Source organism: Anolis sagrei, chromosome 8 (genome assembly GCF_037176765.1).
Source record: "Anolis sagrei isolate rAnoSag1 chromosome 8, rAnoSag1.mat, whole genome shotgun sequence".
NCBI classification, from domain to species: domain Eukaryota; kingdom Metazoa; phylum Chordata; class Lepidosauria; order Squamata; family Dactyloidae; genus Anolis; species Anolis sagrei.
The window spans coordinates 34171000-34182812 of record NC_090028.1 but is presented as its reverse complement, the minus strand read 5'-3'; the positions used below and the strand labels follow the sequence as shown (position 1 = coordinate 34182812).

Sequence of the window (11813 nt, the reverse complement as noted above, 5' to 3'; positions counted from 1 at the left end):
GAAGATGCTCAGAACCCCCTCTGTCCCTTTAATTACAGGACTGTGAATAAGCAATTACAAGTGGGTTGTTGTGTGTTTTCTGGGCTGTATGGCCATGTCCCAGAAGCATTCTCTCCTGACGCTTCGTCAGGAACTATCAGGGCCAGCTAATCACCTCCCAGACTAACTCAACCAGAGAAGTCAGTCAGAGTAGAGCATTGATGAACCAACCTGGACACGGCATATTATTTGAGAACACATAAATGCTGGACCACTCTCACAACCACCATGTCAGACTACACAGAGAAGCCACTCAAATCCACAAGCATGTAGATAAGGAGGAACCCATGAAAACGAATGAAATCTGGGTACCAATATTTAAAAAAATCTAAAATCAGGACAGTAAATAAAAAACAACACTCAAAACAGGGGAATTCCAGACAAACTATCAGGGCCAGCTAATCACTTCCCAACAAAGGATTCCCACAGGCAGGAAGCATCCAAGCCTTGAAGCTGCAAAGCCGTTTAATGCTAATCAAGGTGATCAATTGCAGCATTCACACTTTCCTCAAACAGAGTTCTTTCTCCCACAGATATATAAATTCCACTTGACTTGTTTCCAACAAACCTCACAACCTCTGAAGATGCCTGCCATAGATGTGGGCAAAAGGTCAGGAGAGATTGCTTCTGGAACATGGCCATACAGCCCGGAAAACTGGCAGCAACTCAGAAAACACATTCCCCACAATAGATGGCTCTCAATGGGTGGTTATTTGCAACGTTCACACTTGCCTCAAATAGACAAGAGTTCTTTCTCCCACCCTGGACATTTGTTTCAGAAGTCTCCAGTTTGAAATCCTAGCATCATTTTTAAGTCCCAAGTTGGCTAACTGGTCTTTTTGAATGGCCGAAATAAGCATTTACGAGGATTTCTGTGTAGTTGTGTGAAGATGCTCAGAAACTCCTCTGTCCCTTTAATTACAGAACTGTGAATAAGCATGCTTCTGGAACATGGTCAGACAGACCGGAAAACTCATAGCAACCCAGTGATTCTGATCATGAAAGCCTTCAACAACGTGTCTATCTATCTATCTTTGAAGCTGCAAGGCTATTCAGTGCTAATCAAGGTAGACAATTGCAACTTTCACACTAGCCTCAAATAAACAAGAGTTATTTCTCTAACCCTGGACATTCCACAGGTATATAAACCCCACCTGCCTAGTTTTCAAACAAACTTCACAACCTCTGAGGAGGCCTGCCATTGATGTGGGCAAAATGTCAGGAGAGAATGCTTCTGGAGCATGGCCATACAGCCCGGAAAACTCACAGCAATCCAGCTTAGAAGATGTCTTTGGAGACCACAAATAATGGCTGCACATTGGAACCAAACAACTTGCAGCTTTGGATTTTACCAAAAACTTATTATATTAGGCAGCGGACTGGAAGAGAGCCTCCATGTTCCATCTGAACATCCCAACCCATGGCTTTCAAGGGTGAAAGAGGTACATCCATGAGAACCTCCATGTTCCATCTGAACATCCCAACCCATGGCTTTCAAGGGTGAAAGAGATAAGACCATGATTCCAAGAGAGCCTCCATGTTCCATCTGAACATCCAAACCCATGGCTTTCAAGAGTGAAAGAGATAAGACCATGATACCATTAGAAGAAAGGTTTGGATTTCAGTAACAAGGAGCAAATGATGTTTGCTGCGTGGATGAATAGCAAAGCTTGACCTGGTTCAGCTAAAATGGCCAACTTGTCTCCCCATGGACCAGGAATAGACAATTGGGAAACTGGAAAAGACAATTCTCTCGCTACAATATCAATAGCTTGCTGCAGGAAGTAGAACATAAATGCTGGTTCTAGCTTTTAGAAAAGTGAACTAAAAATCTCGTGAAACATCTGAAGGCTCATAAAACAGGGAGAGGCAAGGTGCAGGAGCCAACTTCCTCCCCCAGAGAACCATAAAGGTGCCACCGCCCCTCAAAAAAATCCAGGAGTGGCTGCAAGTCTGGTAAGAATGCTTTTTTTACGTTTCTTTTTTCAAGGACGATGCAAGTACAAAGGTTTAAAAAGCAGGAGAAACTGATCCCAATGCCTAGAAATGAACGTACACGAGTTCAACATCACCACTGTGTACTCTTGGACAATAAATACGATTCAGGCCGTTCAACACAAACGCGGATCTGACTATTTAAAAATATATACATGTATATACGTAAAAAGTGCTATTACAGAGTAGCCAAACTCTAACACACATTTTAGAATTGTCGAATTGCTACTCTCTGCATAAGAGTGGGTTTAAAACATTGCACAGCTAAAACAACAGAGATCAGAAAGAGATACTGAAGATATCCCCGTAACTTTACCATAATTGTGTGGCAGGCACATGAAATTAAAGATTAGAAACAATATCATAGCTATTTCAAATGTAGCCTTATCTATTTTGCTGTTCCAATTGTGCCTTTAGGTTTTCCCAGCTTAAACGTGGGCACAGGACCCACTTCCTGCAACGTCACAACATTCAATTATTACGTAACTCCGCCCCACAAAGGCTGCCAATTCCAAGCATTACACTGATAATAGCTTTTAAAAACATTATTTTGGAGAGTATTAATGCAAGGATACTCGTCGTCGGTTCTTTGCGGGATGAAATGTTTATCGGTTATTTCTGCCCAATAAATTAAACGCTGTAGTAAGAAACTACGGCGGCCGACACTCCCCTCTCCAAGGAGGAGCGAGGGAAATAGCTGATACTTCGGAAGGCGTCTCTGTGATCCGAGCTCAAGGGCTTCCATCAGCCACGGAAAGTGCCTCAAAGGATTACTGTCCGTTCGTAACTCCTGGCCGAACATCAGATAGAACTCGGATTTGTCTACATTTACAAGCGTGATCAAACTTCGGCCCTCCGGGTGTTTTGGACTTCAACTCCCACAATTCCTAACAGCCTACCGGCTGTTAGGAATTGTGGGAGTTGAAGTCCAAAACACCCGGAGGGCCGAAGTTTGCCCACGCCTCGTCCACAAGGTCAGTGGGAGCCTCTGTCGTTGGCCACATCTTGCAGTCGTCGCAGGAGGGCTGTGTGATTTTCGGGGCACATCCGCTTGGCCGGCGACTCGTCGGCCCCTTCTTCCAGAACAATCCCTCTCTTCTTCGGCGAAGTTTCTCCCGTTCTAATCATACTATTAATCTCTTGAAGCCTCTGCAACATACGAGTGAGAAAAACAGTGGTCACCACTGTGCTCTCCTCAAACTGACCCTCAACCTCCAATACAAAAATGCTCATTGACCTGACTTACAGCACAGCCCTAGGTTAATAATAATAATCATCATCATCATCATCATCATCATCATCATTATTTATACCCCACTACCATCTCCTCAATGGGGACTCGGAGCGGCTTATATGGGGCCAAGCCCAAACAACATATTACATCAAAATAAAACCAAAACATAAACAAACAACATCATCAACATTGCATGGAAAAAAATACAATAACAAAACAGCATTACAATAAACAAAAAAGCTGTCTTTAGTTTCAGTTTTTCTCTCATTTCTTTACCTACTTTCCTATCAATTTAATGTTCCCCCACTTTTTATGTAAAAATAACAAAATGTTCTTTTGTGAACAATAAAAACCTATTTTTAAAAAATCATGATTTTAAAAAATCATGAGGCTATACCTCTGGAAGACAGAGAGAAATTAAGATACTACATCCCAGTAGTTGGCTCTCTTCCGTCACCTCAGAGATTTCAAAACCACTCTTAGCAGAAGACTTCAGCCCCCAGCTCTTCTTACCTTTGAGGGGCTGCTGCTGAAATAGTAGAATATTTTCTCCCGCGGAGACAGCGCCGACTCGTTTTTGTGAGGCGAGATGTAGATTTTGTGGTTCTGCGACAGTTGTATCCTGCGCGGGGATCCGCTTCTGACAAAAGGATAGGGAGACAAGGGAGGAACTTCACCCTGTCGAAGAACAAAGGCAACGCACTGTTAATCCACGTCAACAGAAGGAAGTGTCTGGAAAACTACTGTAAAATTAGTCAGAGAAATAAGTTGAGGAAACCTAATTGAACATTCTGGTGTGGTTGGTCAGTGAGAGAAAGCGAAGAAGGACATTAGCTGAGAAGCAGCTGGAAAATTAGATAGAGGAACAAGTTAAAGTTAGCTTGAAACCTGTTTTTATGAATTAGTATAACAGTCCTTTTTGAGAAAAGGAAAAGTTGAATGAAACTCATACTGAAACATTGTTCTGTAATCAGGAAGCATTTGAACCTCTGTAACCATTACGCTTTTGCAATGCTACAAATAAACTGAGTTACTGTTTCATTTCAAACAAAGCCTCTCTCTCCATATATCACTTCCAACTTGAGAAGTCATGAAAGGAGGAAGAAGAAGTAAACCATCTTTTATTCCTTGGTGTCATATTTGCTCAGGCTGGCAGCCTGCCCCTTTCCTGCCCCTTTTGCATTACTGGTTAGATAAACAAATAAGAGGTCCCTTCCACCACACAACAGGTTAGAGTGCCTCACATTGCTTTACCAACCACAGATGCAGGCAAAAGGTCAGGAGAAAATGCTGCTAGAACACAGCAATAAAAGCCTGGAAACCACACAACACCTCAATTATTCTGGCTACGAAAGCCTTCGACAATACGTCACTACTCACTGCGTTGCTTGAGGAGTACTTCAGGGCAAAGTCTTTGATTCGGTCGGTGTAGACGTTGTTGTAGAACCTGATCAGGTCCCCGCGCTCTTCCTCTTCCTCCTCCTCGCTTTTGGCCCCAATGAGGCGTGTCGGAGTCGGGGGAGCACTGCTGGGCTGTGGCACCGGGAGGGTGCTGCTGGATCGCATCATCACGGGGCTGGAATCTCTGCTTGCTACGGAAGCGCAATCAAGAGACTTGTTAATCCTACTGAGCAAACCTATCACGCGTTTTGTTGGCAGAACAGTCCAATATCGCTCCCCATTAACCTGCAATTCTTTCCCATTTTTCTCTCTTCCTACTTGTACCTCTTTAACGATCTTCATCCAGTGCTCTTTCTCTTCCCTCCTCCACCCCTTATGTGGTAAAATAATATAGTTGCACTATTTACAAGAACAAGGTTTCCAAAACATAAATAACATTCTCTACTCTTCCTTCTTTGCTTCCACGCTGGGCTTCTTTATGCAGATAAACAGCTTCACTCTCACAGAGCCTCCTCTCACACCATAATTACACAGGAGCTTCACATTATAGTTTTACACACAGCTTTACACACAAGGCCTTCAACCTGGGGTTTCTTTCACCAAAGATTCTCTCACACACAGAAGTTCCAGGGAAGTCATGCTCCCCATGCTCTATTCTGCCTTGGTTAGACCTCACCTGGAATATTGTGTCCAATTCTGGGCACCACAATTGAAGACAGATGTTGACAAGCTGGAATGTGTCCAGAGGCGGGTGACTAAAATTATCAAGGGCCTGGAGAACAAGCCCTATGAGGAGCTGCTTCAAGAACTGGGCATGTTTAGCCTGAAGAAGAGAAGGCTGAGGGGAGACATGATGAGGGCCATGTATAAATATGTGAGAGGAAGGCATAGGGAGGAGGGAGCAAGCTTGTTTTCTGCTGCCCTGGAGACTAGGACACAGTGGAACAATGACTTCAAACTACAAGAAAGGAGATTCCATCTGAACATGAGGAAGTACTTCCTAACTGTGAGAGCCATTCAGCAGTGGGACTCTCTGCCCCAGAGTGTGGTGGAGGCTCCTTCTTTGGAAGCTTTTAAACAGAGGCTGGATGGCCATCTGTCAGGGGTGATTTGAATGCAATATTCCTGCTTCTTGGCAGAATGGGGTCGGACTGGATGGCCCATGACATCTTTTCCAACTCTATGATCCTGTAACTCTTTCAGTGACTCACACTTTTATAATCAAACCCAGTTAATTTTTAATATTTCTGACACAAAACACCTGGAAAGAGGGCCAAAGATTGCCCATATCTGCCTTACACATTCAACCTTTCCAACTCTCCTCCTTATCCCTTACTAAGCCTAAGGTGTTGGTCAACCAGTTAGATCGCTGTCACTCAGGGTTGCCATATTCTAATTTCCAAAATACAGGAAGCTGTACTTCCACATTGAGCAAACTATTTGCTCAATACACAAGTGTTATAGTCATAAAAAGGACTCACCAGGACACATGAAAAGGCCTTCCAAACTGGCAATAATAATACCGTAACAAACTTACTTCTATCCTTATTTTTCTCCGTGGGGGAATTTTGCTGGTTGTTGCTTTCAGCGTTGCCTGAATTCCTTCGTCTTCTGCCTTTTATCAAGACGCTGCGATATACCTTCAATAAGACAAAAATTAATATATTACTGAAAAATTACTCTCTGCTCCAAGATCAACTAACGCAGTGTTTCTCAACTGTCCTAATGTCACGACCCCTTCATATAGTTCCTCATATAGTTCATATAGTTCCCTCAACCATAAAATTATTTTTGTTGCTACTTCATAATTGTAATTTTGCTCCTGTTATGAATTAGTATGTAAATATCTAATATGCAGGATGTATTTCCATTCACAGAACCAAATTTGGCACAAATTCCTGATACACCCACATTTGAATACTGGTGGGGTCGGAGGGGGGTTGATTTTATCATTTGGGGGTTGTACTTGTTGATATTTATAGTTCACCTACAATCAAAGAGCATTCTGAACTCCATCAACAATGGAATTGAATCAAACTCGGCACACAGAACTTCCATGACCAACAGAAAATCCTGGAAGGGTTTGGTGGGCATTGACCTTGAGTTTTGGAGTTGTAGTTCACCTACATCCAGAGAGCACAGTGATGGATCTGGACCAAACTTGGCACGAATCCTCAATATGCCCAAATGTGAACACTGGTGGAGTTTGGGAAAAATAGACCTTGACATTTGGGAGTTGTAGTTACTGGGATTTATAGTTCACTTACAATCAAAGAGCACTCTGAACCCAGCCTGTAATGGATCTACACCAAACTTGTCACACTACCTACATGGCCACCAACATTGAATACTGGTGGGGTTGGGGGGGGGGTGTTGTTTTTGAATTCTGGAAGCTGTGGTTCACCAACACCAAAAATCCTTTTCTGCAAATAGGTTCCTAAAACCATCAAAAATATGTTTTCTGATCTTTGGCGACCCCTCTGAAACCCCCCTCGCGACCCTCCCCCAGGGGTCCTGGCCCAGGTTGAGAAATATTGAACGAATGTTTTCATTGTTTAATTGTTGCTATTGATTACTTTGGAATTAAGGGGCTTTGAATAACACCCATTGAGTGAAATGACTCTAAATGACAAGGGACAGGGCCTTCTTGGTGGTGGCCCCCCCCCACCTGTGGAATTTGCTCCCCGGGGAAATTAGGTCATCTACATCTCTCCTCTCATTCAGAAAAAAATTTGAAAACATGGATGCGGGGTCAAGCCTCCGGGTGACTATGCTGACAAGGATAATGACAATGAGGACAAATTACTATGGCAATGGACTATGGACAAGCTTGATGGAATCTCCGATCTGAGAATGTTGGCTAGATAAGTCCATATGGCTGTTATATTTTAGTATATTTTAATTGAATGGATTTAATGCTTTAATTGTATGCAATTATTGGTTTCATTATGTATTGTTATGTGCTCATGTAGGCATCGAATCGTGCCAGCTGGAAGCCGCCCTGAGTCCCCCCTCCGGGGGTTGAGAAGGGTGGGGTACAAATACTTGAAATAAATAAATAAATCATAAAATTGCCTCTATAAATGAATAGGCCACTGCTATTTAAAATAAAACATTCAATATTCAAAGCACATGAAATAATCCATTTTCAACTCATTTCCCTTACATGGCTCTTAGCTTGGGGCTGGGTCCGATAGAAACGCATGATATTCTGAAATGACGTGTCTTCTTTTGTAACCTGGAATGCAGGAGAAGAATCCATTTGATGGTAAATGAAACCTTTCCATTGAACGATTACATTTCGTATCTTTCAAGCTATGTAGCCAGCCCTGTGAAGCTTTACCTTCGATATTATGTATATGGCACACATCAAGAGCTGGTCTAAATGCCGGTCCATCATGAGGTCGGAACACTGTACCAATGAGAACTCAAAACAGGTCCAGATTTTCTTTCTCAGCTCGTCAGAAATATCTAGCTTGAGACAAAGGTCTCGCAGCCGGACGCTCGCTAAGTGGAACACCTATGAGAAGAAAAAGACAGGATTAAAACTAGCCTATGACAAGGTGTTTTTTAAACTGTGCTATTATGTCAAATATACTTCATCACATAGTAAGCATTGACAGAAATATTAAAAATTAACTAGGTATTGTAATTACAAAGATGTGAGTCAAGCACTGAAAGGGTTAAATGGATGCAATGACTCAGCAAAAGCTGCAGTTGAATGTAAGCAGATGTGCCTGTAGCTTAGGACGCCTCAGTGTTAGTTGCCCTCAGTATAAAGAGGCTTCAGTCTGAGAGAGGCCTCAGTCTGAGAGAAGCCTCAGTGTGTTAATAGGCCTCAGTGTGGGAAGGCCTGGTGTGAGAAACTTCAGAGTGAAGGCTGTTGTGTGTAACAAGCTACTGTGTGAAGCGCCTGTGTAAGTTCAGTGTGAGAGCAAAGCTGTTTATCTGCATGAGTGTCACGTTGCCAGGGCTCTGCCTTATTTAGGTAGAGATGAATCAAACTCCCAGTTTTAACAAACAGTTAAATTAAAACAGCACTTACTTGCTGGCTGTTTTTATAGTCCAAAATATAAAACACAAAGATAGCACGCAGCTACAGAATAAACAAAAACTGATAGCAAAAATAATTTCGTAGTCAAAAGGGTCCAGTTAACCTACAATATAGTTAACCTACAATCAAAGAGCATTCTGAACTCCACCAATGATGGAACTGAACCAAATGTGACACACAAGACTCCCATGACCAACAGAAAATACTAGAAGGGTTTGGTGGGCATTGAGGTTGAGTTTGGGAGTTGTAGTACACCTACATCCAGAGAGCACTGTGGACTCAAACAATGATGGATCTGGACCAAACTTGACACAAATATTCCATATGCCCAACTAGGAACACAGATAGAGCTTGGGGAAAAGACCTTGACATTTGGGAGTTGTAGCTACTGGGATTTATAGTTCACCTACAATCAAAGAGCATTCTGAACCCCACAAACGATAGAATTGGGGCAAACTTCCCACACAGAACCCCTATGACCAATTCCATCCAGTCCAACTCCCTTCACCAGGGCAAGAAAACGTAATCAAATACTGTTGACCCACAAGCATACAGAGATTACATATATTAGAAACCAACACTTTCTCATTATTTTATTTTCCAGATCAACAGACTGGGCCACAGCAACGCGTAGCAAGGGATGGCTAGTACAATGATAAATATGTGATGATGATGATAATGATTAAAACTGATCCTGATAATCTAGTTGGGCTATTCTCACATAGGGCGCCAGGCTGAGGAAGCCTGACTTGAGAGGATAGGATGTTTACAAAAATATATATTTCAAGCATATCGTTTGCATCTTGTTGACTATCTCCTGATCATAAAAGCCAAGGGTGTGTTTGAACTTTAAACTAGTGGTGCCCATGGCCTTCCACGTTGATTTACCTTTCTAAAGAAGAGCATGAGTGAGCCGGTTTTTCGGGATTTGATGCCTTGCTGTTTCTGCCGCTGTTCTCCAGGAACAGGAATCTGCTGGAACTGGCCTTGTAAGTGAAGGGATGTGTTGGTCATCTGTTGAGGGCTCAGGGTCCCAGCAAGTGTCTGGGCGCTGAGAGGAGGGATGGAGCTGGGAAGTGACTGTGCCTGACCGCTCACGTTCACCTGGACTGGGATGAACGTAATCCCTCCATTTTCATTGGCAATCCCTGTCAGAATGAATGGAAAGGATCAAAGATATTTCCAAAGGCGTTTCAGTGTCACACGTGCACATTTAACTCCAATAAGGAAAAAGAAAGAAATTACTTGTTTCAGGCTGCTTTGCATATGGAAAGCCTTGATATGTGTGACAGAACTGCAGTACTTAGTAACTTACAGTCCATTGATTTGATTAAAAATTGGTTTTAAAGGGAGGTCTAGATTGTCCAGTTTGGCTCTTCAGCTATGCTGAGGGACTGAGAGATTTCTTGTCTCCTGTAAATGTCATCAGTTGGGGACCCCTCCCCCAGCACCAATTGCCGCTCTGGGCCAGAGTGAAGGGGGGGGGGCAGGGGACAGTTCCATCTTGTCTCCTGCATATGTCATCAGTTGGGGACCCCTTCCCCCAGCACCAACTGCCACTCTGGGCCAAAGTGAAGACCTAAATAACTCTAAAAAAGCAAGACAACATGAATTCTTGTTGGACTGTGATGCCCATCTCCCTTACCCTGCACTGGTATCGTAACCGTCTGCCCGTTATTTGCAGTGACGGTTGCCGTGGCGACTGTCACCAAGGTCTGCCCAGGCACAGGAGTGACAGGTATGGACTCTGGGGAGACCGTCTGGACCGGCATCGCGCTGATCACCGGCTGCTGGGAGACCCTGATGGGAGTCCGATTGCCCTCCGTGGGAGTGTCGTTGTCCACAAAGAGCCTTCTCCTGGTCGGGTTACTTGTTGGAGAGCCGTATCTCTCGTAGAGGGTGGTTGGAGAAGATGGGACGCCTGCAATGAAAGAGAAACTTGTTTATAAAACTACTAGCCGTCCCCTGCCACGTGTTGCTGTGGCCCAGTTTGTGTATATGTGTTTTGTGTGTGTATATATTTGTGTATATATGTTTATATTTGTGTTCGCGTGTTTGTGTATATATATTATTCTACGTACATTCTTATTCCTGCCTCACCCAAGGTTTTATCATTTTATTTCTGTTCATTTAAAATCAGTTAGATTTTAAACTGTTTGAATTTGCTTTATCATATAGCTTTGTTATTGTAATTTATTTTCTGATGCATTCTGTTTTGTATTCTGTATTTTACAGTGTTGTATTGTATTTTAAAAGGGCTTGGTCTCATGTTAGCCGCCCCGAGTCTCCACTGGAGAGATGGTGGCAGGGTATAAATAAAGATGATGATGATGATTATTATTATTAATGTGTGTATATATATGTGTGTGTGGTTTTGCCCATGCGTTGCAATATATTTTTATTTTATTTTATTGCTTTGTTTTTCAGTGTTTTTAAGAGTGATGGTCACTTGTTGCCTGATACGTATATTGTGTCCAAATTTGGTGTCAATTCGTCCAGTGGTTTTTGAGTTATGTTAATCCCACAAACAAACACTACATATTTATTTATACAGACTGTCCTCCCAACCCCGCTATACGCCTGCGAAACGTGGACTGTCTATAGATGTCACACACAACTCCTGGAACGATTCCATCAGCTTTGCCTCTGAAAAATCCTGCAAATCTCTTGGGAAGACAAGTAGACAAATGTCAGCATGCTGAAAGAAGCAAAGACCACCAGCACTGAAGTGATGCTCCTACGCCATCAACTCCGCTGGACTGGCCACATTGTCCAAATGCCCAATCACTGTCTCCCAAAGCAGTTACTCTACTCCCAACCCAAGAACGGAAAACAGGAAAAGAGATTTAAAGAGGGGCTCAAAGCCAACCTTAAAAACTGTGGCATAGACACTGAGAAATGGGAAGCCCCAGCCCTCGATCGCTCTAACTGGAAGTCAGCTGTGACCAGCATTGTTGCAGGATTCGAAGAGGCACGAATGGAGGGCGAAAGGGAGAAACATGCCAAGAGGAAGGTGCGTCAAGCCAACGCTGACCAGATTCACCTTCCACCTGATGTCATCACTGTGGGTCAAGAATAAGTCGCCATGCA

At 43.1% G+C, this 11813-nt stretch overlaps 1 protein-coding gene across 2 annotated transcripts in view; it reads right to left on the bottom strand.

Annotated features, from left to right (window-relative positions):
* Positions 1-1991: 1991 nt before the first annotated feature.
* Positions 1992-11813, bottom strand: part of RBL2 (RB transcriptional corepressor like 2) — a 34745-nt gene continuing 24923 nt past the window's right edge. For both annotated transcript variants that reach the window (XM_060787937.2, XM_067471114.1), the window contains 8 exons: positions 10369-10644; positions 9612-9871; positions 8013-8189; positions 7836-7907; positions 6207-6309; positions 4649-4860; positions 3782-3946; positions 1992-3183 (listed from right to left, as the gene is read on the bottom strand). In XM_060787937.2, coding sequence (XP_060643920.2) covers positions 3010-3183; positions 3782-3946; positions 4649-4860; positions 6207-6309; positions 7836-7907; positions 8013-8189; positions 9612-9871; positions 10369-10644 — 1439 coding nt within the window. In that variant the 3' untranslated portion in view covers positions 1992-3009. The remainder of the gene's footprint in view (positions 3184-3781; positions 3947-4648; positions 4861-6206; positions 6310-7835; positions 7908-8012; positions 8190-9611; positions 9872-10368; positions 10645-11813) is intronic.